This window comes from Phodopus roborovskii, unplaced genomic scaffold (assembly GCF_943737965.1).
Source record: "Phodopus roborovskii unplaced genomic scaffold, PHOROB, whole genome shotgun sequence".
Taxonomy (NCBI): Eukaryota; Metazoa; Chordata; class Mammalia; order Rodentia; family Cricetidae; genus Phodopus; species Phodopus roborovskii.
The window spans coordinates 1,795,820-1,823,810 of NW_026126646.1; the positions used below are offsets into that span (position 1 = coordinate 1,795,820).

The window sequence follows — 27,991 nt, forward strand, 5'->3', positions numbered from 1 at the left end:
GTGGGGACATCTGACCTCCTTGCTGTCTCTGAGCACAGAGGCCAGCCACAGGCTCTCAGTCACATGCAACACTGTCCCTCACCTTTGCTGAGCTGACTGTGGTGGGGTACTGTACCATGGCTTCTCTAACAAAACCAGTTACTGAGGGCCAGATGCGAGGGTCACATTATACCAACGAAGGTGACTCTCCTGGGACTCCCACATGCCTCGGGGCCACTGGTGTGTCTGCTCAGGATTAAAGTCATCCTCTCTCCTGACCCAGAAATGTCACAAAGCTGGGGAACAGACCATGGGAAGACATTCACTGAGCATGAATTATTAACTGTAAATGATAGTATTAGTAGAACACGAAATCACCTCTGTATAGCCAATAAAACAGATCTGATCACTTTTCACCAAGACACCAGTTCTCTGTGAGCAGAAGAGGGCTGAGGGGTTACCCCACTGTTGAGGATTGCTGGTCTCCTAAGGGCAGGGTCAGGCATGGAGAGAAGGGCTGGGAGCTGCAAAGCTGTGAGGTGATATGCATAAACCTGGGGGAGGGGGAGGGGGAGGGTGCTGCGTGCCTGCAGTTACTTGGGGAATACCAAGGGGGCCGGAAAGCTGCAGGAAAGGGACATGGGGAGGGTGGAATGCCCCTCACATCAACACCGCAGGACTGGAGTCTTAGAGACATGGGGATGTGTGTGTGTGTGTGTGTGTGTGTGTGTGTGTGTGTGGTGTGTGTGGTATGTGTGGTGTCTGTGTGTGTGTGGTGTGGTGTGTGTGTGTGGTGTGGTGTGTGTGTAGTGTCTGGTGTCTGTGTGTGGTATGTGTGTGTGTGTGTGTGTGCGTGTGTGTGGTGTGTGTGTCTGTGTGTGGTGTGTTTATGTGTGTGGTGTGTGTATGTGTGTGTAGTGTGTGTATGGTGTCTGTATGTGTGTGTGTGTGTGTGTGTGTTGGTGTGTGAGCATGATTGCAAAAGTCTAGAGAAAACCTTGAGGTGAGTAGAAGGAAGTGCTAAATTGGTTGTGGGATGTGCTGTCTTCTCCTAAGGTTAGAATGGCAGTGGTCAGGCTGACGGTACAGCTATGGGTGTCAGGAGCAGTTGCTGCAGATACAGAATAGAGGTCCTACAGGCATGAAATCATGCAACCGACAAGAGCAGTCTGACACACAGGAAGTACATGCGCCATCCCACTGCAACATGTGATCAGCAGAGAACCAGTCAATGATGGACTCCCTGAATGCCAGGGAGTGGTGGTGTCCAAATTGTTGGTAAGGACTGTGGGACCATTGTGCATTATTTGGCTCACAGGAACAGGAGTGCCCGGAGCCAGGGAGCTCTGAATCGTCTCTCTGGCCCAAACCTTGGTTCTGCCATTTATTAACCATGCAAAATCCCAAGTTACTTAGCTTTTCTGTACCTCAAGTAAGAGAGGAATAAACAGGACACATCCCATGTGGCTGCCGCAGGAACTATATGACTTCATGTGTCTGTAGCATCTAGCTCCGTGGTGCATGCTTGGTACTCTCTGCTGGGTTGATATGCTTGGGGATGAACCTTCATCTCAAGACCACATAAACCCACAAGGGAAACACACAGGGCTAGAACAATTACACCAGTGGATGCAGAAGGTGGGAACCATCCCACCACTGCAGTGGGAGAGCACAGACAGCATGGGGTCCTGGATTACCCCGAGTGGCAATAGATAGAATCAGAGACCTTGGCGTGAACTTGCATAGTTTCAGACTCACAGTTATACATAGAGATGTCTAGAACTCTGCTTGTGTGAGTGGTTATATAGCAAGAGGTCTGAGGCATGAGAGTAGGGTGATGAAGATGTACAGAATACAATGGTTCTCCAGTTAGTGAGGATTCAATACAAGTAAGACATTCTGCTCAGGGAGCCCTGATAGTTTGGTCTAGGAGACCCAGGAAGTTAGGGCCTATAAGAGAGCCTAGAAGTCTTTGTGTGTGTGTGGGGGGGGGGAGGAGCAGAGTCTCACTATGCATCCCTGGCTAGCCTGAAATTTGCTTTGAAGACCAGGATGGTCTTGAACTCACAGAAGTCTGCAAAGAGCTGGCGGCCAGCTGCTTTGCTTTTCCAATCTTCAGCTTGAAGTTTGAACCCAAATATCAGTCACTGGTTCTAGAGGAAGGAGTGAGATGTCATTCTGTAAATATGTTTCTCTTATTGGTTAATGAATAAAGCACTGTTGGCCAATAGGAAAGCAAGATAGGCGGGACTAGGAGACAAGGAGGCAAGAGGAAGGAGTAAGGAGGAGTCGCATGGAGAGATTGGAGAGAGCAGAACGCCGGCCCCTCTCTCCGGTAAGATAAAACCACGTGGAAATACATAGAAATGGGTTAATAATTAAGACAGAGCTAGCCGATAAGAAACAAGTAACTGGCCAACAGCTTTATATCAAATACAAAGTCTCTGTGTGTTATTTGGGGCTGGCACAGCAATAGGCCCAGGCCTGCAGGGAAAAACCTTACTCCTAATAGGTTCTTTTATTTTTTCATGTTTCAGCTCAGCAATGACAGCCATAGGGGAGCCAGCTTCTGATGAGCTCACTGCTCTTGGTTTTGCTAAAGCCTCCTTTATTGTTACACAGATTACACCTCCAGCAAGTCAATTTCCCATACCAAAACCTCTTATCTGGAGTTGTTTGAAGGAACTGTGAGACCTCCTGGTTTACCAGATCCCCAAAGACTAAAGGCTCTGGAATTCCTTTAAAAGAGCAACAACCCAGATAACGATCCCTAACTTTAAACAAAAGGTAACCACCCCTGACTGCGGGGTGAGGCTCTTGTACACTGTACACTCTTATTGGTTTAATAAAACAATGGTGGGCCGGTAGCCAGGTAGGAAGTACAGGCAGGTCGGCCAGACTAGGAGATTTCAGGGAAGAGGAAAGGTAGAGAGGAGTTGTCAGCCAGACACAGAGGAAGCAGGATGAGAAGGCCTTACTAAGAAAAGGTACCGAGCCGCGTGGCTAAACATAGATAAAAATTATGGATTAATTTTAGTAGTGAGAGTTTGTTAGTAATAAGCCTGAGCCATGGGCCAAACAGTTTATAATTAATATAAGCCTCTGTGTGTTTATTGGGGACTGAACAGCTGTGGGACTGGGCACAAACAGAAACTACCGTCTACACCTGACTTCCAACAAAAGGGAGTTCAAAGCCCAGGTGCTACCACTCAGGAATTCAAGCCAGATGCAATGGCTTTGTGGAATCTCTCTCTACACAGCAAGGGAAATAAACTAAGACTGTTTCCTCCTTCCTCTCTCCCTTCCTCCTGCTCCTTCCTTCCTTTCTTCCTCCATCTCCCTTCCTTCCTTCCTTTCTTCCTCTCTTCCTTTCCTAACAGAGATAATTCTGACATGAATTCCATCCTGTTATTCGAGGTGTCACTGGCTTATTAAGTGTTATTCAGCTTTCGCCATTTGGTAAAGGAGATCAGTTCTATCCCTCCATCTAGTGGGTTCCTGGGATTGAACTCCAGTCATCAGAGTTGCAGTCCATGCCTTTCCCCTCTGAGCCATTTGCCAGACCCATGATCACCTTTAAGACAGGAATGCACTTATTTCTGTTTGGAAACCATCGCTGAATGGTCAGTTTGTCCTTCTGCTTTTGTATCGTGAGTCAGCATTGTCATGATGATGAGGACACACAGCAGGTGAAGCTTATTCATCTCATAGCCAGGACGTTAAGGGAAAGGAAGACACAGGCATCCCACAATCCTCTCCAAGAGCACATCCCATCAACCCAACATTTCCCACCACCACATCCCACCAGCAACAAGCTGGGGCTCAAGTCCTTAATACACCGCTTTTGGGGTATCAAAGATCTAAACCAGTTACAATTATTTACTAATTCATTCCAGTCATTATTTCTAATACTTGAATTTCCCAGTATAACTAGAAATAATAAAGTTGTAGGCTAGGGAGACGACTCGGTCAGTAAAACGCTTGCCACACTGAGTTCTTATAACTCATGTCACAGCTGGACATGGCAGCCTGGACCCAAATCCCAGTGTTCAAGTTGGGGGACAGAGGCAGAAAAATCCCCAGAAGCTGGTAGCCCCCCACCCCAACCTAGCAGATGAAGCAGCAAACAGCTATAATAGACCATATTTCAAACAGGGTAGAAGCTGATAGTTGACACTTGAGGTTGTCCTGAGTCCTCTGTGTGCATGTCCCAAGTCACACACACACACACACACACACACACACACACACACACACACACACACTGAGGAGAGGCCGCAGGAGCAGCCCATTCAGCCTGAGGTAGTGGTAAGAGCTAGTGGCCCCCTACTTAGCTTTTCTGTTCTTCAGCTTGAGGTTTGAACCCCAACATTAGTCTCTGGGTCCTTTTATTTATCCCGTTAACAGAGACAACCTCAGTTCAAGCCCAGTGACAACACGGTGGCAGAGAACTGACCCCTGCACACTGTCCTCTGACCCCACGTGCGCACTGTGACGCGTGTACACCCCCACACGTACACAAAAATAACAGTGATATTAATGATGATTAATTAATTAATTAAAGTGTAAAATTTTAACGGTTGCCCTGTGTTGCGGGTTACCCTGCTCTGACACCCTTGGGGGAGGGGACGAGAAGCGGCAGCCCGACCACCCAGGCAGGGAGTCAGGGAGTAGCAGAGCGTGCTGCAGACCGCTTTATTGAGGAAGTCAGACCCGCCTTTATCCCCCCCCTCCCAAGGTGCCATTGGCTCAGGCGCTGACTCTGCTGTGTGTCCTTTCCTCATTGGTGTCTCTGGTCAGGTGTGTCTTCAGCAGCAGTCTCTGGGCGTAGAGGCAGGCTTGGCTCAGGGAGCAAGTGTCTGCCGCGCATGCTCGTTCCGGCTGGCCTGGGCACCTGGGCAGGATGGCTGCAGCCTGGGTAGACTGCCGCAGTCTCTCCTACAGCCTTGTCTCGTCTTGTCTTGCACTGCTGGGAATGCAATCTAGAGCCTTTTGTTTTGTCTCATTTTTGTTTTGTTTCGTTTTTCGAGACAGGGTTTCTCCGTGTAGTGCTGGCTATCCTGGAACCAGGCTGGCCTTGAACTCACAGAGATCTGCCCACCTCTGCCTCCTGAGTGCTGGGATTAAAAGTGTGCACCCCCACTGCCCAGATGAAATCCAAAATTTTATGTGAAGTGAGCAGCTGATGGCCGCTGAGCCACGTCCTAGTCCTTGGATTTTGTTTTTGTCTTTTTTTTAAATACAAGTTCTTACTGTATTTCCTGGACTGGCCTCAAACCCATGGTCCTCCTGTCCCTTCCCCCCAAGTGCTGAGATTAAAGGAGTTTGCCACCATGGCCAGCAAAGTTGCACTAGAAAAAACTCTTTCCTCTGAATAGACAATTAGCCTGGTGCACTCGGGAGGCACATCTGGAGAAAGAACACAAGACCAGGCTCCGAGGTCGAAGGCCCTTTGATTTCCAAAACTCATGTTTGGGGACCAGCCAGTATATTTTCCCTCCTAGTGGGGGTGCTGCTGGCTGGGGGTTGTAGGGTGCAAAGATGTGGCCCCTCTGCGTGTGGATGCTACTAGCAAAGCATCAAGGCATATCTTATCAGCCTGTCAAGGAGAATGGGCTCCTGCAAAAAGCCATTAAGGTCCAGAGGGCAAGAGGCTCATATACTAAGCCAGCCAGCCTTGGAGAAACTCGGCACATCCAGCTAGCAGCCAGTACAGAACAAGCAGGGTCCATAGCATCTGAGAGGCAGAGTAAACCTGCTCGCCTACCTGGATGAGGATGGAGAAGAAGGGGACAGGGACACCTCTGCCCACGACACACATGAAAGGAGTAAGTGCCAATTATGGAAACTGCCTCTCTTCCACGAACCTGGAGACCTTTGTATGCAGATAAGGGCCCTGGAATCAATCTGTCAAGGAGGGCTTGGAGGGGAGCGCCTACCCGGATGGTCACAGGGAGGCTGCCACACCCATTCCCCATGGCTCAGAATAAGCATACTCCAGAGACGCTTTGGGGGAGGGACAGATGGCGCTCCTGCTTCACAACCCTCCTCTACACAGTCCCTTCACCCCTAATGGCAAAGGCAGGACAAATGTGTGCCTAGAAACAGGAAAAGGGGGCCTCAGAGCTCTGACAGCAACTGCTTGGGTCACCTTCCCAAACAGCCCCCTCCCCCTCCTTCCAGAATGATAGTCAGCTTCCAGACAGATCTTCCTTTCCATCTAAGGAAGAACAGGAGGCCTAGCCTCCCTCACCTCACCCACCCTCAATCCTAGAAGCTCCAGGAACCAACCCCACAAGAGCAAGTCCCTGACCTTGGAAATCTCTCATACAGAGCCTCAAGCCCACACTGGCCCTGACCACCCTAAGTGCATCCTTTGGCTCAGCCTTCCAGTATGGCTACAACATCTCTGTGATCAACACACCTCACAAGGTGGGCACAAGGCGGGGGGTCCCACGGGTAGAAGTCAGATACTGTTTTGCTTCTGAAACCTTCGTCTTCTCCTAGACTCCCAGATGCCCACCTCTGAGGACCAGAGGCAGCAGAGGGATTTTCCCAGGCAATGTCATCTTTTCTAGACACATTAGTGCTAGGCGAGGGGACCTGGAGTCTGTGCTTAGGCACCTTGGGCTTTGGCCTCACTTTGGTCACCTGGGAGGGCCACGTGCAGATGACAGAGTCTCCGTTAGCAGCATTTAGGGACTGTGGTTGTGGCAAGGAGAAGCATCAGAGATAAACTTGGACTGGGATGAGTCCAAGAGGAGACAGATGGTGTAAAGCAGAAACCTGGGCAGGGCAAACCCAGTTGTAAAATGATTTTGCTATGTGGGAGAGAGAGTCCAAGAAGGAAGTTTAATAGGGGCATAATGAGGAGCCTACTTTGGGTTTCACGTAGCAGGCGCCATGTGTCTCTGGATGGGAGATTTGAGGTACAGAGGGAGAGAGCAACCAAGTGAGACTCACAAGGACAGATGCGGAAAAGATGTCCCTGAAGGAGCAAAGGGGACAAGGGCCTTGGGTGGCGGTTAATTCACTTAAGTGTGTAAATTCAGCAGTATTATTTAAAAAAAAAATTGGTGTCACAGAAGACAGGCACAGCAGTGCTCATCAGTCAGCCCAGATGCTGAGGAAGTGAAAAGGGAGGATTGAGAGTTCGAGCCCCACCTGGCTCAGTGAGGCCCTGCGTCAAAACTTGATGGATAAATAAATAAATAACTGTCATTAACTTACAGCTATTGTTTATAGGAGGAAAAGCAAGTAGTTACCTGCGGTGTATATACAAATGTGAATATGTACGGATATGAATTGCATTTATGTGCATTACATATACAGATACTAGTTACTTATTTTCTTGACGCAGCAGCTCTGATCTCATGAAGTTTTCAGTGGTATTACATTTTGCAGTGCTGAGAAGCAAACCCAGGGCTTTCATGCATACTAGGAAAGTATTTGTACCACAGAGCAACATCCCTAGCCAGGTTATTGTCTTTAAAAATATTTTATTTCACTAGGCATGGTGGTACACATCTTTAATACCAGCACTGGGTATCTCGTGAGTTCAAGAGAGACCCTGTCTAAAAAAAAAAAAAAAAAGAAACAAACAAAGAAAAAAGAAAAAAAGAAGAGAAATATACATGTAAAATTGCATTTAATTATGCCTATTCAGTCTGCCTCGAGTTTGTCTGAATATGTGTGGGGCATGTACTTGCCACAGTGAGTGTGTGAAGTCAGAAGACAACTTACAGGAACCCTCTCTCTGCTTCTCCTTGAAGGTCTGACTCAAGCCATCAGCTTTAGCTGAGTGACCACTGGGCCATCCCATGTCTCCCATTCCTAGGCTTATTGAGATATATATATATATATATATATATATCAAGCTGGCCCTGAGCCATCCTCCTGCCTCAGTCTGTCCAGTGTTGTGATTAGAGGCATGAGCTACTGCTGGCAGCCCTGTCCGAGGTGCAACAGTTGGCAATTGAAGTCCGAGGTGTCAGCCCACCAGGGTGTCTCTGGCTTCTGCTGTGCCTTTACTTATTTGCCCCTGCCATCTTTCTCTGGCATCTGGCATAGTGTGAATGGGTGTGGGGAGATCCCCACTGCCTGGAATGTAGTGTGCTTACCTCATGGAAACATCCCATTCTAGTGGGCATTTTGACTGTGGGTTATTATGAAGACGATTTCTTTCTAAGCTGCACTCTCTAACTGATAATAACAATGTTAGTTTCAATTGATGATTGAAAATCTAGGGAACTGATAGATCACAGTTAAGGTTAATGATTAAGAAAAACAGTTGAGTCCCAGGGGCCAGGCTGGCTTGAATTTTTTAAATCTTGATGTTGAAAGATGCAGTCATGGATTTCCGTGTGCAACGCAGCTGAAACAAAGCCTTAAAATGACTCTGGGTTTGACTGAGATGTTGTGGTAGCAGCTTTGAGATGAAAACCCCTAAAAGGCAGTGTGAAGTTCACAAAGATGTGTAGCAGAGGGATAGATTCCTATGTTAGGGACCAAAAGCCAACACAGTCCAGTTATTACCAGCTGACACACTCTCCTTGCTAGTACCGATTAGTGGTCAATGGTGAGGAATAATTGATTGTTTTTCCTGTATAAAAGTCTAGGTTTGTGATTCCTTTAAGATTACCTTTCAAGATAAGTAATCAAGTGACTGATTTGTTCTGTAACCACACTATTCAGCCTGCCAGCAAAAGAACTGGCTGAGAAAAATACCTTGCTTGCTCATACTCTGTTAATCTATAACAAATTGCTCGGGTATGAATGTATGTGGGTTCTTGGGACAATGTGCTTTTCACCTATAATCCATAAAATGTTCAGTCATATGAGGGATATGGAAAAAATGCTGTTTTTTTTTACCTGTATTCATTGTAATCATTCCCTTGAAAAATGGAATGTAACCACATTGCAATTTCTATATTGCTTGAAGGATTTTGCTGGGGGTATAAGCTATAAGGGAAAGAATGAAGAGTTTGAAGGATATCATCAAGAGAGACAGAAGGGACATTTCTGGATAGAAATAAGAATAGAATGGAGAATACAGAATAAAGAATATACAAGGAAACCATCAAAATGCTGGGCAAGTGTCTTTCCCCTCACTGGCCCCAGAGCTTGGAAGGATAGGCAAGTAGTCCACCACTGAACCACACCCCCAGTTTGGGATCCCTGTGTGTGTGTGTGTGTGTGTGTGTGCACGCACGCGTGCGTGCCCCAACTTTGCTAGAAGAGCCTCTGAGCTAGGGCATTGTGAGCCATCTGTCATGAGTGATAGAAACAAACTCCAGTCCTCTGCAAGAGCAGCAAGTGCTTTTAACCTCTGACCCATCTCTCCAGCCTCCCCTCTCCACCCTGATTTTTAAGGCAGAATCTAGTTCTATATGTAGCAAAGCTGACCTTGAAGTTCTGACCCTCCTGCCTCTACCTCTCCCAAATAATGAGATTACAAGTGTGCACCACCACAGCTGATCTTATTCTGGGTTGGGGAAGAAACCCAGGGCTTCCTGCACACCAGGCAAGTGCTCTACCATCTGAACTGCTTGCCCAGCCCTGGGCAATCTCATCTAAGGATGACACAGGTAACGTGCCATCACAATTATAATTAATGTGCTGACTAGTTTTATGTCAACTTTATGCAAGCTAGAGTCCTTTTAGAAGAGGGAACCCAACTTGAGAAAATACTCCCACTGGATTGGCCTGTGGGCAAGCATTTTCGTGATTGATGGCTGATGTGAGAGATTGCAGCTCACTGTGGGTGGGATCATCCCTGGACAAGTGGTCCAGGGTTGTATAAAAAAGCAGGCTGAGAAGCCCATGTGGAAGCAAGCAGGTAAGCAGCATCCTCCGTGGCCTCTGCATCAGCATCCTGCCTTCGGTTCCTGCCCTGAAGGTGTGAGCTGAGAGCTGTAAGATAGCATGAGAGCTGGAGAGACAGCTCAGATGTTTAAGAGCACTGGCTGCTGTTCCAGAGGATTCCCAGCACCCACATGGCAGCTCACAACTGTCTGTAATTTAAGTTCCAGTGAATATAACAACTTCATACAGATCTAGATGCAGGCAAAACACTAATGCAAATAATTGAAAAACATTTCGGCCAGGCGGTGGTGGCACAGGCCTTTTATCCCAGCACTGGGTACTCTATGGTGGTGAGGAGACTAACACTACAGCGGTTGACACGCTGCCCAAAGCCACCCAGTTAGTGTGACTCTTGCCTACACTGCTTCCGGCAGAATAAGGCCACGAAAGTGAGTGTTTAACCGTTTTTGTGAGCCTGGCTTCCCATCCCTTCCCCTTTGCACAGAGTGTTTATTTTGCTCCCAGGTGCCAACAGGGCGGCACCAGGTTCAGAGTGTCCTGTGGGTACAGGCAGGAATAGTATTCTACTAGACGGCGGGGAGCAGCTAAGAACACTTACATCCACATTTCTGTGGGTCGCATAGTATGCTGAGCAATGGATGGGGCCCTGTCTTTCAGGTCTTCAAGTCGTTTTATAATGACACGTACTTTGAGAGGCACGGAAAGTCCATGGACGAGAATTCCCTGCTACTCCTGTGGTCTTGCACGGTCTCCATGTTCCCTCTGGGAGGCTTGTTGGGGTCCTTGATTGTTGGCCTAATGGTCAATAAGTGGGGCAGGTAAATAGTGGATATCATTCCCAAACTTGAAATTCGTCACAGCAAGCCACAGGCTCTCCTGCTACGTAGCTGAGTCCGCCCTGAGACCAGATCTGAAAACAAGCTTCCACATCGCCACGCACATCAGGGTGCAAGCTAGCCAGACCTTTCAGGATCTCTTTCCTAGGCAGCAACATAGGAGAAGCACCCTTCCACCACCCACCCTGGAGGTGCTACACCCTCTGAGGTCAAGGTTCTAGTGGGACTTAGCTTGGTGAGAAGTAAGCGCTTGTGACACGTGTTCAGAAATGCCACTGAGGGAGATTCATTCTGGAGTCAGATGGCTTCTGGTTCTGACAGCACTCTTCACATGGGCTCAGCAGGTGTCCTGAAGTTGGGGACAGGGCTGCATGAGTCACCACGTGTGCCCGGTCTGTGCCCTTTGACTACTCACAGGCCCAGGGTACACAGGCATGACTGAAGATAAGGAGGGCAGTGCAGGTCAAGGTCCCCAGGAAGGGGAAGGCTGAGTTAAGGTCTCTGGGTGAGGCCCAGCTGCATTCTGCTTAGCCAGACCATGTTCACTTGAACTTGTCACACAGAGGCAGGCTGTGTGAGGGTGGGGAGTGAAGAGCCTATATGAAAGGTTACCCTAGAAGCATGGCAGTCTCTGTTTCATGCATTAAGGAACATATTACCCGTTGGAAGTTGTCTGTTTATGGAAAGTGAACCCAGAGGCCTCCCCTGGTAAATACTTGGTGGGCAGTGAATTTGTCCTTTCTTGAGCAGTTGAGTGAAGAAAGAATCATGCTGCAGGTCAGGCTATGTACGCTATCGCTTTACAAATATCCACTAGACTATTGTAGGAACCCAAGCTCCTTCTTCCTCCTCCTCAGGGATGAAACTTTGGTTGTGGAAGAAACTTAAAGACTTTTTTTTTTTTTTTTTTTTTTTTGAGATGGTGCTTCACTCTGTAGACCAGGCTGGCCTGTCACCCACAGAGATCCACCTGCCTCTGCCTCCTGGGTGCTAGGATTAAAGGGTAATACTCTTAAAGAGAGCATCCCTTGACTCATACTGCAAATGAGGAGCTAGGGGTTGAAATAGATTCAGCCTGCTAGTGCAGTCCCTATCAGCCTGAGCCTCCCTGAGGCCAGCAGGCTTCTTGGGGATCAGGACGGTAAGAGGGTACCAGGAATATAGAACTGTATGTGCTATCTACCCTCGTGGGTGTTCAGGGGCTCCAGGGCGAAGCTTCAGGCCTGTGGCAGCCCTAGGGAGTGGAGAGTCGCCAGAGGCATCCAGGGAGCACTCATGAGTGTTGATGAGCAGAGGACATTTTCATGGAGATCCTCCAGCCCTTTGGCACCTGCAAAGGTCAGGAGCTGTGTCCTCAAACTGACAGCTCCGGGTCTGAAGATAGGGAGCAATTAGCAGCCTCCTGAGTGGTTATGGCAGAGCTCAGCTGGGATCTAGCCCTTGGGGGTGGAGGCTGGAGCACTGGCTACAAAGCAAATGTGAGGCCAATCCCGGGCCTGGAGGTCATGAAGCTGGGGGCTACTTTACATACCATTGGGTTTCATTGTAGAGGACATCTAGTCCTGTTAGGCCCAGTCAGAGGGACCCGGAAAGGACCACCACCAAGGAGACGACTCAGCAAATGCAAAAGCAAAGGTTTCTTTATTAATCAAGCTGCATCAGGGATCTCGCCCTTTCCAGAGTGAATGAGATGCCTCTTCACGGCTAAGGGGGTTTTATGGGGAAAGGTAATAAAGCTGAAAGTCTCAGGACTACAAAGTTTCCATGATTACACAGGGTAAACCAATGACTATATGCTTAAGCAAAATGCAATTGAACAGGAAAGGGCAGGGGACATTTGGTCATGAGTTTGTTAGTTACCCCCCCCCTTGCTGGGGGTGGGGTTACAGCTGTTGATGGGTGGTATCTGTTCTTCTTTGGGACAAAGGAATGTTTACACAGCTGGGCTCCAGGCTTCTCTTCATGTCCTGGGTCGGGGTCAGATTCTTTTCTCCAGCTTCTTCTTTTGTTTTGTCTAAGGGTGCTCAAGATCAGAAATTCCCTTTCCCCCTCTACGGACTTTATTAATTGTTCCTATTACAGTCCCCTTTGGCACCCATCTGTCATGGAATCTATCTGGTCAGCATCCTTGGCCAGCATCAGGTCTGGCTTAGACATCACTAGTGGGGGGGGGGTACTTGACTAACCCAGCCAGCAGAAGCTCAACCCCCCCCAGAAGCTTCAGTGTGGGGAGTACACGCCCCCTCCGCCACTCCTGTTGGCTGGAACTTTGACACACTTTCCCTACTGTTTCCTGTTCTTGGCCAGCTTGGGCTTTCTTCTGTTTGTGTGGAAAGAGCCGTACATGTCACAAGAGACTGGTCCCGTCTTGAGGAGTGCCCCTCCCACCACCAGGCCCACCAAGTCATCTGAAGGCCCTGAGGGGCGGGGATTGCTGCACAAGCATGACCCTGGGGGACACCCCAGCACGCAGCCCCACCCACCAGCACTTGTCAGCCCCTTTGTAGGGAACAAGGGGACAGCCTGGAACACCGGGTTTGGTGTGAAAAGACCTGTTCTGAGCACCCCTGTCCTCTGGGTCCCACTCTCTTGCAGAAAAGGGACACTGCTGATCAACAATGTCTTCGCTGTGACCCCTGCCATCCTGATGGGAGTCAGCAAAGTGGCCCGGGCCTTTGAGCTGATCATCTTCTCTCGAGTGCTGGTGGGAATCTGTGCAGGTACCCGGAGTGGTCCCCGAGACCCGGGTGGGTCTGGTGTGCACTGGTGAGGGGGAAGCTCTGAAACATGGGCGCCCAGCACCAAGGGCCAAGGCCAGACACGGGGGTCTAGCTATCTGCTAGCTGTCCTCCCCAGCTGTCATCCATTTTCCAGTCCTAGGCCCTAGCAAGTCCCATGCTCTCTAGCTCCTCCCTCCCTCCCTCCCTGCATCCCTCCCTCCCTCCCTGCATCCCTCACTCCCTCCCTCCCTCCCTCCCTCCTTCCCTCCCTCCCTTCCAGGAATCATAGCACATACAGGGCAGAGGCAAGTGGGTTGCTGTAGATTCAAGTATGGTGGAGGAGAAGGTTTATTTTAGATAACAGGGAGGGCATAACCAGAGGTACCTGGAAAGGTCCAGACTGAACATGACCCTGAGCTGGACCATGCGAGGGCAGGCAGGAGGGGCAAGGACAGAGCCAAGCGCCAGGCGCCAGGAGGGTAAAGGTAAAAAGGAGCAGTGTAACCACAATGACTGTTGTATAGGGAAGAGATGCTGGGAGACCAGCAGCCTGGCCCAGTCCCTGGGCTGCAGACATTTAGGGCAGGATGTATGCACACCAGGCAGGAGGACTCTCTAACAGGTAGGGACTGAGGGATGCTGGGAGAATCTGGCAGCCAGAGTCTGCTTTGAGATATCAAATAGGAACCTCAGCCATTTCTCCAGGGTTTGAGATCTCCCAATCATGAGATCTTGTCTGGAAAGGGAGGAAGAGAGAGAGGGAGGGAGGGAAGGAAGGAGGGAAGAGGAAAAGAGGGAGGGGGAGGGAAGGAGGGAGGGAGGGAGAAAGGGAAGGGGCAGGGAGGAAAGCAGAAGACAGAAAGGAGCTGGGAGGAAGGAGACATTTTACTGTGAGAACATTTAACAGCCCAGTTTGGCAGCTATGTGCCAAGGAGGGCAAACAGTTTAAACTGAGACCGAATGGCTTCGAGAGCAAAGAGTAGAGAATCCGGTGTCTCTGTCTCAGGCAGCCATTAGGATTCTTTTTTTTGAAAATTTTGTTTGTTTGCTTGTTTTTGTTTTGTCTTTTGTTTTTTTCCAGACAGGATTTCTCTGTGTTGATTTGGAACCTGTCCTGGATCTAGCTCTGTAGACCAGGCTAGCCTTGAACTCACATAGATCCTCCTGCCTCTGCCTCCTGAGTGCTGGGATTAAAGGTGTGTGCCACCAACCCCCAGCTGCCATTAGGATTCCTCTTATTTTTAAAAAGTGAGAGAGCTAGAGCTAGCAATGTATGTGGCTCAGTGGTAGAGTGCTTACCGTGAGTGTGTGTGTGTGTGTGTGTGTGTGTGTGTGTGTGTGTGTGTGTGTATCTATCCCTAGGTTCAATGCACAGAGCCTCACCCACAGAAAATAAGGAAAGAAAGGGCTGGGTATAGCTCAGAGGTAGAGCACTTACCTAGCATGCATTGTACCACAAGCAAGACGAAACGAAGACTATGTAAGTGACTAGCGCTTAAGAAATAACAGATCAATCAAAATAAGGCTTTAATATTGAAGCTCATATAGAGTTACCACAGTGTAACTCCTCTGCTCAAGAGTAGTCTGGCCCAGGAGCCAGGAAGGTAACAGTATCATTTTTGAATGATGCAGTAAAGAAACCAAAATAGCTACTCTGTACCTGAAGAGGGGAAAGTTTACCCCAAACTGTCAAGGCTTTTTCTCTGGAAAGCAGAGAAAAGTAGTGGTGGAGGTGTGTGGTGGTAATAATGGCTTTGGTGGTGATGGTGGTGGTGATGGTGGTGGTGGTGATGGTGGTGATGATAGTGATGGTGGTGATGGTGATGGTGGTGGTGATGGTGATGATGGTGGTGATGGTGATGATAATGATGATGGTGGTGGTGATGGTGATGGTGGTGGTGGTGTATAGTAATGGTGGGGGGTGAGACATTTCTAGGGTTTTAAGGGAGTAGGTACCTGAATGGGGGGAGAGGAACCTGTGAACTAGGGTGCAGGGCTTTGAAGTCTATAACAGGTGCTTGTGAGTACCAATTGATGGAGCCTAAAGGCTAGCCTAGACCTTATGTACCACAGGCACAGATTAATGGAGGAGCCATAGGTCCCTGTTGCCAGAGACAGAAATGACCCCTTTTAGCATTTGGTACTGTTTTCTCACACTCCTGAGGGAATGCCTGCCTTTGTCTAAAAGCCAGACTTTGGGAAAAAGAATTTCTTGGCAGACCATTTTCACACTGTAGCAGGGCTGAAAGGGGAGGGTCGGAGAGACTGTGGTTGCAGTTCCAGGATTGAGAGATGGGTGGAGTACACTGAACACTGCTCTGAGAACCAGGTGCCTGCTTCTGATGAGCCTGATTCCCATTTTGTCTGAATCAGGCATCTCCTATAGCGCCCTCCCCATGTACCTCGGAGAACTGGCTCCCAAGAACCTGAGGGGTGCCATAGCAACAATGACCGAGGTATTTGTCATCGTTGGCATCCTCCTGGCACAGATCTTCAGTCTGCAGGCCATCCTGGGCAATGCCACAGGTAACCAGCAACATGCGTGGGTAGGGTGGGGCAGTGCGTGGCTGAGCCCGAACTTACCAATGGTCTAAACAGGAAGAAGGTGTTTTGGTGACCTGTAGGTCAGCTTGTGGATATAGAGATAAGCCAGGCTAGGCCGGCCAGCCAATGAGCTCCCTGGACCTGCTTGCCAATGCTCTCCCACCCCACCCCACCCCACCCCACCCCATCCCCAACCTCCCGGCAGAATGCTGGGGCCATGGGTGTAGACTGGCACAATATTTTAGGTGGGTCCTGGGGAGTCAGCTGAGGTCTTCATACAAGAGTTCTTACCCCCCAAACCCTCCTCTCTTTTAACACGGATGCCCTTTGTGGGCAGCCGCATCTTGGCAAGGACTAGGTGCCCACCACTCTGGCTACCACCTGGTTGGACAAGGGGGGGAGGGAAAGCAGGAGAAGACACCTGGGCCCCTGCGGCAGATTCACGTCTCGAGCCGTCATGATTGTCCTGTCCAGGTTGGCCAATCCTCTTGGCTCTCACGGGGGTCCCTGCACTGATTCAGCTTCTCTCGCTGCCTTTCTTCCCCGAGAGCCCCCGTTACACTCTGATTGAGAAAGGGGACGAAGAGACAGCAAGGCGAGGTATGGAACACGGGCTACTCAACCACAGTCCCCAGTGCACAAAGACAGCACGGAATGGGCAGGTGCCACCTGGTGAGATCGCGATCGGGGTCAGGGTCACTGTGGACAGGGTTTGAGAGCAGAGAGCTTGCGCTGGGTGCACAGGGTGACCGGGGTGAGGCCTGGGTTCTGGAGAAGGGTCCAATGGAAGCAGAGGGTGAGTGTAGCGTGCCGCCTCTCTGCCCTGCAGCCCTACGGAGGCTGCGAGGCTGCAACTATGACGTGGAGGCCGAGATGGAAGAAATGCGTGAGGAGGAACGCAAGGAGCAAGCGGAGGGTCGCCTGTCCGTGCTCAACCTCTTCACCTTCCGGCCCCTGCGCTGGCAGCTCATCTCCATCATCGTGCTCATGGCCGGCCAGCAGCTGTCCGGAATCAACGCGGTGCGAGATGCCACCTCTCCCCAGAGTTCTGGTCCCCTTGGGTCTTTTTTAAATGAATTTATAGAAAGCTCGGAAGTAATATTTTGCATTTTGATTCCTGAGAGGCTCAGTCTGACCTCCAGGAGAGATGAGCTGCAAAGTTGGTGCTGGGTGCAGAGGTCCCCGGGGAGCATAGTGCATGGTATTGTTCTGGGTGTTTCCTTTACAAGAAACAGGACTTAAGCCTGCAAGATGGTTCAGTATGATGGCGCTTGCCACCAAGCCTAACAACCTGAGTTTGATCCCTGAGATCCACCATGTGGAATGAGAGAAACACACACACACACACACACACACACACACACAGGGTGGGGGGAGTGATAAATAAATGCAATAAAGATGAAACTCAGCCAAGCCAATACACACAGTGGCTGGTAAGCCAATGGCAACAAGCGCCCCAGAGTGGCTCTTGTCTATCACCAAGAGCTAATGGCAGGGGATAAAACCAAGCATTATGAGCTGGACCAAGAGAAATTATGATGTTCCTGATAATGTGAATATCATCTGAGGGGGACAGTGTCGTGGGGACCTCCAAACTCATATAGAGGTTTCTCGTTGATGGATTTCAGGCATGGCAACTGTCCACATATGCCTTGACACATGTTAGCACATGGCTAAACATTCATGAACATAAGATAAAAATAAGTACATCATTAAAAAGGGGGGAGAGAGAGAGAGCGAGAGAGAGAGAGAGAGAGAGAGAGAGAGAGAGAGAGAGAGAATCCTTCCAGAAAGAGAAAGCAAAACTAGGTCTTATTTACAGAAACTGGTGGCTGCACTAAGGTAATTCAGCCACAAGCATGGTCCTGAGGAGCTAGGACAGGACATCCAGGGCAAAGAGGCAGCTCAGACCCTCTCGAGCCTCTCCCTGCCATTCACAGTGTTCTTGCTATGTACATTTCTTCTTTGCTCCTTGGTCCCTAAAAGAAAGTCTCCTGCATGTAGTTATTTACTCTCTCTGTGAGGGACCTGGTCCCATTCACGAGCTCCAGGGAAGGCTACAGATTGGTCCATCCCGGGTGAGGAGGCCCTGGTAGGCTGATATGCTGTGGAAATATGACGCCATGCTCTGTGGAGGCTGCTTTCACTCTACCTGTGGATGGGCAAATATCTAGAGAATCTCAAATGTCCATTCTGGAGCTGTTGGAGAAAGGACAGGTGACCCTGCTGGTGTCTAAGAAAAGTAACAGGAAGAGGTGACACCTGGCCTTCCAGAGTTGAATTGTTTGGCCAGTAATCTTGGGAGCCACTCAGTGGGGATCACCCTGGGACTGGGCCAGAGTTGGCCCCAAACAAGGAAGAGCCTGAGTTGGCAAGGTGTAAAGTCACATGAGGAAAGATGCTCCCATTTTACACAGCACAGAAGCCAAGACTCAGAGACAGCACAGCCTAAACTCAGCAGAGTCAGATCTACCAGGAGCCTAACTTCGCCACTACCTTCTGTGTCCATTCCAAGCCAGGCTCCCCAACCCAGGCTTCCAGTGACATGCCTCCCTCCAGGCCTGTGTTCACAGCTCTGTCTGTGCTTTAGGTCAACTACTATGCAGATATCATCTACACCTCGGCTGGTGTGGACCCCACCCAGTCCCAGTACGTGACAGTGGGCTCTGGAGTAATCAACTTGGTGATGACTATCGTCTCGGTGAGTTATTGGGGAGCAGCCTCTCTCTTGTTGCAGGGCTCCCCAAACAATCCCCCCAAATGGAATAGAGATGCCCCTCAGGCCAGGTAGCATGCAGGTGACCCTAGTCCTGCAGGCACTAACAATTTGAGTAACCTTGGTCAAGGGTTGGTGTGTAGCTCGGTTGGTAGAGTGCTTGCCTAGCATGCACAAGTTCCTGGGTTCAATCCCCAGCACTTATGTCAAACTACACCTGATGCCTCATACTTATAATCTCAACACTTGAGAAGTAAATGCAGAAGGATCATAAATTCAAAGTCATCCTTGATGATATAATGAGTTCAATACCAGCCAGGGCAACATGAGACTCAAAACCAAACAAATGCTCCAAAACCACATATGATGGCTGTTCTTGCTCATCAGCCTGACTACATCTGGAATTAACTAAAACCCAAGCAGCTGGGCACACATGTAAGGGTTTTTTTTTTTTTTTTTTCTTAATTAAATCATTTGAAGTAGGAAAACCCACTCTTACTCCAGATCTTGAGTCAGGAAGACCCGCCCCTAATCTGGCCACACCTCTGCTGGCAGCCTATGAAAAGGGCATGGAAGAAGGAAGCCTTTTCTCTTTGCCAGCTTGCTCTCACTCTTGCTTCACTCGCATTAGAGCCTAGTTCTTCATGGCTCCAGCATACACGGAAGACCAGTTGAGACATCCAGCCTTATAGACTGATCAACTACTGGATTCTTGGACCTTCTGTTGGTAGATTAGCCATTGCTGGACTAGCTGGACCACAGCTTGTGAGCCACTCTAATATATATATATATTCATTAATATATATTCATTCAACTAATTATATTATCATTCAATAATAAATCCATATATATTCATTCTGTTCCTCTAGGGGACCCTGACTAATATAAACCGTGGTACCAGGAGTAGGGTATTGCTGTGACAGACCTGACTATGTTGTTTAGGGGAGGATTATAGAGGGACTTTGAGACTTTGGCCTAGGAAGGCCATTGAGTGTTCAAAGGTTGGTGAGCTTTGTGGAAGATAAGAATGTTGAGAGCAGAGATAGAAAAATAACTCAGAGGTTAAGAGATCTGGTCGCTCTTCCAGGGGTCCTGAGTTCAATTCCCAGCAACCACATGGTGGCTCACAGCCATCTGTAATGAGATCTGGCGCCCTCTCCTGGCCTGCAGGCATATACGCAGGTAGAACACTACATAATGATAACCTTTTTAAAAATGCTGAGAGAAGGCAGTGCCGATGATGGAGGCCTGGCTTGTGAATTTCCAGAAGGAAGCTCGTGAGTCACCTAACAGCTCTCTCAGGGCTGGTTGCTATTTTGAGTTGGGAATCTGTGGTTCTTTCTGGTCAGCTGGGGCTGAGGAATCAGCTGTGACTGAGGAAGGACCAGCATCCGTGAGGGAAACCTTCTGGAAGTGTTTCCTCGGGGTCAGCACGCAGAGGTTATGTCCCAGAGGCCAAGGTTGTACCTCCAGCCGGCAGCTGAAGTTGGTGATGTGTAGGCGTCACCCAGGTGGTTCTGCCCCTGAAGGCAGGAAGGGACCCTGAAGAATAGCTGAGGTTTGAAGTCAGGAAGGGCCAACGGTGCAGGGCAGCCTCGCTAGCCTCGCTAGCACTGAAGGGGCCGGGCAGGGTTGAGGCACCATGAGGACAGCCCGGGAGGCATGTTGGTGAAGGCACGGCGCAGCAGGAGACCCCAGGGTTTTGGTGGGGGTGCCAGTTTGACCACCAAGGACCGTGCGGATGTGGAGTGGAGCCTGCCCAGGCTTAGAAAGCAGGCTGTGTGCTCCTCAGAGGACGGAGACAGAGAAGAGACCCAACCCCTTTGGAGGGACAAAGGTCATGCATGAATCTCAGACATTAGACACCGAGTGACTTACAGGGTTGGAGTTCAGGTGTCTTTTTTCCGATTGGGACTGCAGACCGCCTCTTCCTCTTTGAAGTAAGAAAATAGACTTTGGGTTTTAAAAGAGACTGGATATTTGTTTGTGTTTCATGTTTTTTGAGGCGGTTTTCCCTGTATAGGCATCGATCTGTAGACCAGGCTGGCCTTGAACTCACAGAGATCTGCCTGCCTTTGCCTCCTGAGAGTTGGGATTAAAGGTGTGTGCCACCATGCCCAGCTGGGACTGAGTATTTTTAAAGAGACTTTTAAAGTATTTGAATCTGTAAGACCAGGGCTTTTCAGGCTTGTGAAATAGTCTATACTGTGATGTCTTCATTACTGTGCCATCTAGGGGATGAACAAGAACGGAAAGGTTGTGGCTTAACAGCGATGTGTTTGTGTGTCAAGTTGACAAGGACTCAGTTGTGCTGGCTAGTTTTCTGTCAACTTGACACAGACTAGAATCACGAGAGAGAGAGAGGGGGGGGAGGGAGGGAGGGAGAGGGAGGGAGGGAGGGAGAGAGAGAGAGAGAGGCCTCAATTAAGAAAATGCCTCCAGAGTTCTGGGCTGTAGGAAAGCCTGTAGGGCAGGCTTGACTAGAAGGATGCTAATTAGAACACCTGCCTGCAGGCCCATTGCAGGAACTGGAATCAGCTGGTGTTAACTGCAAGGTCCTGGCTGAGCTGGCTGCTGGGGAGGATGGAGAGAAACCAAAATGGGTTTTGCTGGGTTTTTGTTTGTTTGTTTTAAGATGTATTTTTTATCCTATACACAGTGTTCTGCCTACATCCCAGAAGAGGGCACCAGATCTCCTTACAGATGGCTGTGAGCCACCATGTGGTTGCTGGGAATTGAACTCAGGACCTCTGGAAGAGCAGCCAGTGCTCTTAACCTTTGAGCCATCTCTCTAGCCCTGAGAAACCAAAATGTTTCTAGGGATGCATAATGATATCACAAAAGAATGTGTTGGTGTCTTAGGCTACTGTAGCTGGGATGAAACACCATGACCAAAAGCAACTTGGGGAGAAAAGGGTTTATCTCTCTCACAGTTCCACATAACAGTGCACCATCCAGAGGAGTCAGGACAGGAACCCAAACAGGGCAGGAACCTGGAGGCAGGAGCTGATGCAGAGGCCACAGAGAGGAGCTGCTTACTGGCTTGCTCATCTTGGCTTGCTCTGCCATTTTCTTATAACACCGTTAGCCCAGGGTTGGTACCACTCATAATGGACTGGACCCTCCCACGCCAATCACTAATTAGGAAGATGCTCTACAGGCTTGCCTACAGCCCTGTCTCATGGAGGCATTTTTTCAATTGAGCCTTCCCCCTCCCATGACTCTAGCTTGTGTCAACTTGACACAGAACTCACCGGCACCACAAAGATGACCGCTGCCGCCCAGAAAAGGTCAGACTGGAGCACTGTGGCGATCCCGGGGAACCAAAGAGGAAGTAGGAGAGTGAAGCCAACAACATCATCTCTGATACTGCTCTCAGACTCTGAGTCTCCGGGGACAGACAGAACTGTTACAAGCTTTTGCTGTACAGGGCAGCTCACAACCCACTGTAGCTAATTCCAGGAAATCTTGCTCCCTCTGCTGTCCTTCCAGGGTACTGCGTACACAGTGTCCATTATAAGTCAAGCAGGCACACGTATCCACACAGAAAATTTAATGTGGTTATTATAGGAGTCTGTAAATGACGACAATCACATCCCAAGGTGTAACTTACACCAAATATGACACCTAATGTAACAGAGGGCAACAAGGGCCAAGCAGGAGAGGGTGGAGGTTTCAGGTTCAACCCTTCCACTAAGAGCCTCCCCTTCAACCACTCCCCTGCAGGCAGTTGCCGTGGAGCGTCTGGGGCGGCGGATTCTCCTGCTGTCTGGCTATGGCATCTGTGGCTCTGCCTGTGTGGTACTGACTGTGGCACTCCTCCTTCAGGTCATTTTCTCTTGTGCTGTTCTGTTGGGTGGTGAGGGAGGGGTTCATAGGGGCTTCGAGGTCCCAACTGCATGGGAGGGTCTCCGCCCTTTCCAGCTGCCTGCCTTCATAAAACCCATTCCCAGCGTGGAGTTCATGAGTGATTCTGCTCCAATGGCCCACAAACACAGGCCTGTGACTCAGTATGTTGCTGGAATTACAGGCCGTTGTGAACCTCCTCCGGTACATGCTGGGAATTGAACTTGAGTCTTCTAGGAGAGCAACAAATGCTCTTAACTGCCGAGCCATCTCTCTAGCCCCTGGGCTCTGATTTATAAGTGCAGTTGAGGCAACCCCCTGCAATGGGGACACCTGGGCCCAGACCCCCTCACTCCCCTCTTGGACTCTGCCAGATGTCAAGAATGCTAAGTCCCAGTGTTCAAAATATCTTGAAGACTAGATCCAGTTGAACCTGGAAAGGAAACAATTCCGATAGGTACTATAAAATACTTGGGGACACTGGGAAGTGCTGGCATGTCTTTAATCCCAATACTCAGGATATCTGGGAGTTCAAGGCCAGCCTGGTCTACAAGAGTGAGTTCAGGATAGCCAAAACTACACAGAGAAACTCTGTCTCAAAAAACCATAAAAAAAATACTAATAAATACATATTTGGGGACTATGTAGCCCTGGCTGGCCAGGAACTCGTATAAAGCAGGAGGAAATAATAGAAGGGGAGAGATGGTGTCCCTCTGTCAGAAGCCCTGGCTGTCCACCATCTATGGCATCCACCATGCCATCGGTGGCTCTCTTGAAGCATCCATCATGATTCTCATTAGCTAGCAGGCTACTTAGCTTGGAGCCTGCCATTCCGTTTGGCTTAAGCCTATTAACCTGGTTTTGTTTGGTCATTGAGAGCAGGGAGGTGCCCTGGGAGCCCCTGGAAGGGTTCGCACCAGACAATTGTCAAATGAATTGAAATCCCCACCCAGTCACCTCAAGACTGTGACCCTCTGTTGCTCTGTCCCTGAGGGGCTGCGGTCCTCCTGGTCTGTGTTCAGGGATCTGTGGGCTCTGAGTCCACATTTGTGGGGTAGAAACAATGCTATCGACACTCAGAGAAGGTTACATGAAGATAAGTCGCAGTCAGTCTGATTCAAATAAGGGACAGGCAGCTCTCCCCATCCCCATCAGGTAAGGATGCGGAAACCTTGATGAATGGGGCCGTTCTGTCTCCACCCTTATCCTCGTGGCCTCAGAATTTCTGCAGCAGGAGGGTGGAAGCCACAGGGGGACTCAGATTCCCCTAAGGCTCTTGGCTTGAGACTCATAGCGCTGCTTTTCCTACAGAGCACAGTCCCTGAGCTGTCTTACCTCGGCATCATCTGTGTCTTCGCCTACATCGTGGGACATTCCATAGGGCCCAGTGAGTTCTTGCATACCTCCTCTGCCTATGCCAGTCTCTGGAGCCTGGCACACGCTGGCACTCAGTAGATGCTTGTGGAATGGGAAAGGGTGGCTGCCCTTCATTCACTTCCCTCTTACCGCAACTGCTCAGCCTCTGACCTACCGCAACCCTTCAAACAGCTCAGCCTCTGACCTATGCAGCCCATGCTCTTTCTTCACTTTTGGTTTTTATTCGTTTTGGTTTGGTTTGGTTGGTTTTTCAAGACAAGGTTTCTCTGTGTAGCCCTGGCTCTCCTGGAACTCATTCTGTAGACCAAGCTGGACTTGAACTCACAGAAGTCCCCCTGTCTCTGCCTACTGAGTGCTGGGATTAAAGGTGTGTGCCACCACTGCCTGGCCTGTTTTGGTTTTTTTAAATCTGGCCCGTACTGTACATCCTTGGCTGGCTTTGAACTCACAGCCCTCCTGCCTCAGTCACCAAGTACTAGGATTACAATTGTGCATTACTCTGCCCAGCTTTAGACCGACTCTGTTTTTTAAAGTGTATTATTTATTTCATTCATGTATATATACATGATGAGTTCCAGGCCAGTCAGGACTACACAATCCTCTGCTACAAAGTGAGTTGAAAGCCTGCCTGAGATAAACGAGCTCTTGTCTAAATCATACATTTAATTTCCTAGCTGTCTATTTATTGTTTTTTTTTAAACAAAGTTTCTCTTTGTAGCCCTACCTGACCTAGAACTTGCTCTGCAAACCAGGCTGGCCTTGAACTCACAGAGATCTGCCTGCCTCTGCCTCCCGAATGCTGGGATTGAATAGGGCACCACCACTGCCCAGCCAGATTTATTTTTTACACGTTATTCAATATCTGTAGTTCCATATGCTTGCATGTTGTCCAGTGCGCATGTGGAAGTCAGAGGACAGTTTGTGGGAGGTGGCTCTCCCTTCTTCACTATGTGAGTCTCAGGGTCGGCTCAGGTTACCAGGTTTGGCAGCAAACACCTTTACACACAGAACCATCCTACAGGCCCCTAAAAAATACTTTGTTTTTCATGGAGGTAGCAATTAGGGGAAAACGTGCTACAGTTTGAGGCAAGCCTCCTTATGGGAGAATAAGGAGACAGCTGAAAAGGACTGGCACTGTCGTGCCCACAGGGGGCAGCAATGTGCAAGCCAGGAGCTCACGGGGCTTAGCAACTCCCTGAATTTCAAAAAGGGCTGGAGAGGATTTGCACTGTGGGACCCCGGGAAGCTTTCCATCTGCTGGATTGCTACAGACCTTCACTGGCATCCAGCTGAAGACAGTGTGGCTGCCACTCCTAGCCTTTGCTGCAGTTGGGGGTAAAGATGGACATCTTTTCAATTCCCAGGCCCAGCAGGGGTGGTCCACACGGGAAGGGAAGGTGCTCAAAAGATCTGGGATTCAAACTGAGGTCCTAGCAGCCTTCAGGGCCCTCTGAACCTTCCTTCTGCCCAGGTCCTGTCCCCTCAGTGGTAAGGACAGAGATTGTCCTGCAGTCCTCTCGGACAGCTGCATTCACAGTAGATGGGGCTGTGCACTGGATCTTCAACTTCATCGTGGGCTTGGCATTCCCATCCATACAGGTGAGTGGTCCTTCGTGCCCTGCCTTGCCTCAAGGCAGTGGGTGCTTCCTCCCTTAGGAAAAACCTCCCCAAGGCTAGGGATGTGGTTGGGTTTCCATGTAGCGTGCACAGAGGGTTCTCAGCACAGCATTAACTGCATATGGTGGTGGTACAGGCCTGTAAAACCAGCACTTGGAAGGTGGAGGCAGGAGGATCAGACATTCAGGGCCACCCTTAGCTACATAGAGATTTGAGGCCAACCTGGTATGTGAACTCTGATCTCAAAACACAGCTACCAATTAGAAGCTACCAGGATTAGCCCTCGGGTGCTGCATGTGAGACTTGCTTCAGCCAGTTCTTTGTATTTACTTATTTCCCTGAACTGGCAAACCCAACATGCATGATAGGCAATACCCTCCCACTGCAGGTATGCCCCGCCTGGAACTCTGAATCCTCCTGCCTCAGCATCCATAGTACTGGGATTAGAAGCACATGCCACAGCACCCAATGTGAAATCCATTAGTAAGCCAAGGGGCTTGCATCTCAGAGTCGGAAATGGCTTTTTGCTAAAGACCAAAAATGACAGTGTCAGAGGAGGGGTCGACCCTGCTACCTCCCTCCTCTGAGTCAGCCGGACCCAGACTTGCAGTGCAGGAAGAACCCAGAGCCTGTGAATTCCCCGGGAGCCAAACACTAAAGATCCCTTTTGGAGGACTGGGATGGCCCCTGTTACCCACTGACGTTTCCTCTAGGAGTAGAATAAAATTGACCAGGAAGAAAATCCCTGTGGCTCACAGAAGTGCCAAGTGTGTTGTCTGAAGGGTCTCCCTCCCGTGCGCCTCCTCTCCGCTCTAGGTGGCCATCGGGGCGTACAGTTTTCTCGTCTTTACCACACTCTGCCTCCTCACCGCTGCTTACATCTATGTGGTAATTCCTGAGACCAAGGGCAAGACATTTGTGGAGATTAACTGTGCTTTTGCCAAGAGAAATGGAGTGGAGTTCCCAGAAGGGAGTCAAGTGACGATAGCCAAGATGGCCGAGCCTCACACACCCTCTCTCCCTGCCCAGCAAACGGCCTTTTGATGGCTCTGCAGACCCTCGCGGACTCTGGCTTCCTTCTTTGAGAAGGACACTCGGGGACCAGGTCTTCAGAAAGGGTAACAGCTCTGAGACTTTGGTGTTCCCGTGGCAACTGGAAGTCCTTGGAAACCACAGCGCTGCTTTATTTGATGAGTGGTCGGCTTCCAAGACTAACCCGAGAGGGACAATGTAGATGGATAGGAGCTGACTCTGGTTCTATATTAACTCCAAAACTTTTATCAGGTATGGATGCATTTTTAAGCTAAAGCTTTACAAATGCAGGGTCTTAGCTCATATTACTATAACAGAATAACTGGGGCAACTAGCTGATTAAAAAAAAAAAGATGTTTTGGACTCCTGTTCCTCAGGTTCCAGTCCAAGACTGTGCGGACCCCACAACATTAGGCCTCTGGCAAATATGACACATCCCAGTGGAAGGGTCCAGGAAAGGGTTCCGGAAGCTCACTGGTGTGCCAGCCTCGCCTGAAGTGGGAGCCCGAGGTCCCAGTGGCAGACCTGTCTCCAAAAACAAGGTAGACCACATCTGAGGAAAAATGACATCTAAGGTCAATCTCTGGTTTCCACATGTGTTCACACACAAATGCACATGTACTTGATCACATGTGAAATGCACACACACACACACACACACACACACACACACACACAGAGAAATGATTGCTGTAGAGACCTGAATTCCAGTGTTTGGTTAGCAAAGGAAAGGAACTAAAAACCAAGATTATAGATGTCTCCTCCTTCCCTATGAGGTAGTTCCCTTTCCCATCTGTGACTGGAAGCCATGTAACTATTCTAGCCAGTGATTTTAGCTGTGTACTATGCACCCCATTTGCAGCTGGACAAAGAAGCAAGACCTACAGCCAATGTTTAGTGTGTGTGTTGTGTGTCTGTCTCTGTGTGTGTGTATGTGTCTGTGTCTGTGTGTCTGTATGCGTGCACATGCATGTCTGCAGAGGCCAGAAGAGGGCATCAGATCGCCCTGGAGCTGGAGCTACAGGTGGTGGCAGACTGCCCAACGTAAGTGCTGGGAACAACAGCAATTTCTGTTCCTAACCGATGAGCAATCTCTCCAGTATCCCTTCCCTGAGAGCAGCGCGCGTGCGTGCGCGCGCGCGCACACACACACACACACACACACACAGCCAATTTTAGAAAACCACTGGTCCAAGGAGATACTTCCATGGCAGGTCCCTTGATGTCCCCCTTAAAAACAAGGTGAGCCCAAACACACATTAACAATTAAATTTTGAGAGCCAATAAACAAACATTTGAGAGCCATAAGAGACAAAAGACTAGACTTCCCAACAATGTCCTGGGACAACTGTATCAAGCTGAAAAAAAACAAGAACTTTAAAAAATGTAAAACTTGTGTTGGTTTATCTTGAGTGGGGTGGAAATCAAACAACACCTTTGTGGACCAGTTCTCTCCTCCCACCTTAGTGCCGGTTTTGGGAATTGAACTCAGTTTCCCA

General features: G+C 49.4%; 2 protein-coding genes across 2 annotated transcripts in view; both read left to right on the plus strand.

The window, feature by feature from the left end:
* The window catches only part of Gpr157 (G protein-coupled receptor 157), a 162,933-nt gene that overhangs the window by 52,885 nt on the left and 82,057 nt on the right, over positions 1-27,991 (plus strand). The window lies entirely within an intron of this gene.
* Positions 5,757-26,553, plus strand: Slc2a7 (solute carrier family 2 member 7). Its single transcript, XM_051173796.1, has 12 exons — positions 5,757-5,807; positions 6,313-6,411; positions 10,462-10,622; positions 13,236-13,360; positions 15,734-15,886; positions 16,379-16,504; positions 16,734-16,924; positions 18,495-18,605; positions 22,347-22,448; positions 23,778-23,853; positions 25,315-25,442; positions 26,277-26,553. The coding sequence occupies exons 1-12, from the start codon at positions 5,757-5,759 to the stop codon at positions 26,502-26,504; spliced, it is 1,551 nt and encodes a 516-aa protein (XP_051029753.1). The 3' UTR covers positions 26,505-26,553.

Bases quoted from the DNA above. Each gene is read 5' to 3' on its own strand.
- Slc2a7 (XM_051173796.1), top strand. From the start codon at position 5,757: ATGGAGAAGAAGGGGACAGGGACACCTCTGCCCACGACACACATGAAA. The intron at 18,606-22,346 runs GTGAGTTATTGG...ACTCCCCTGCAG, and splicing joins TGGTGATGACTATCGTCTCG to GCAGTTGCCGTGGAGCGTCT. The intron at 25,443-26,276 runs GTGAGTGGTCCT...TCTCCGCTCTAG, and splicing joins TGGCATTCCCATCCATACAG to GTGGCCATCGGGGCGTACAG.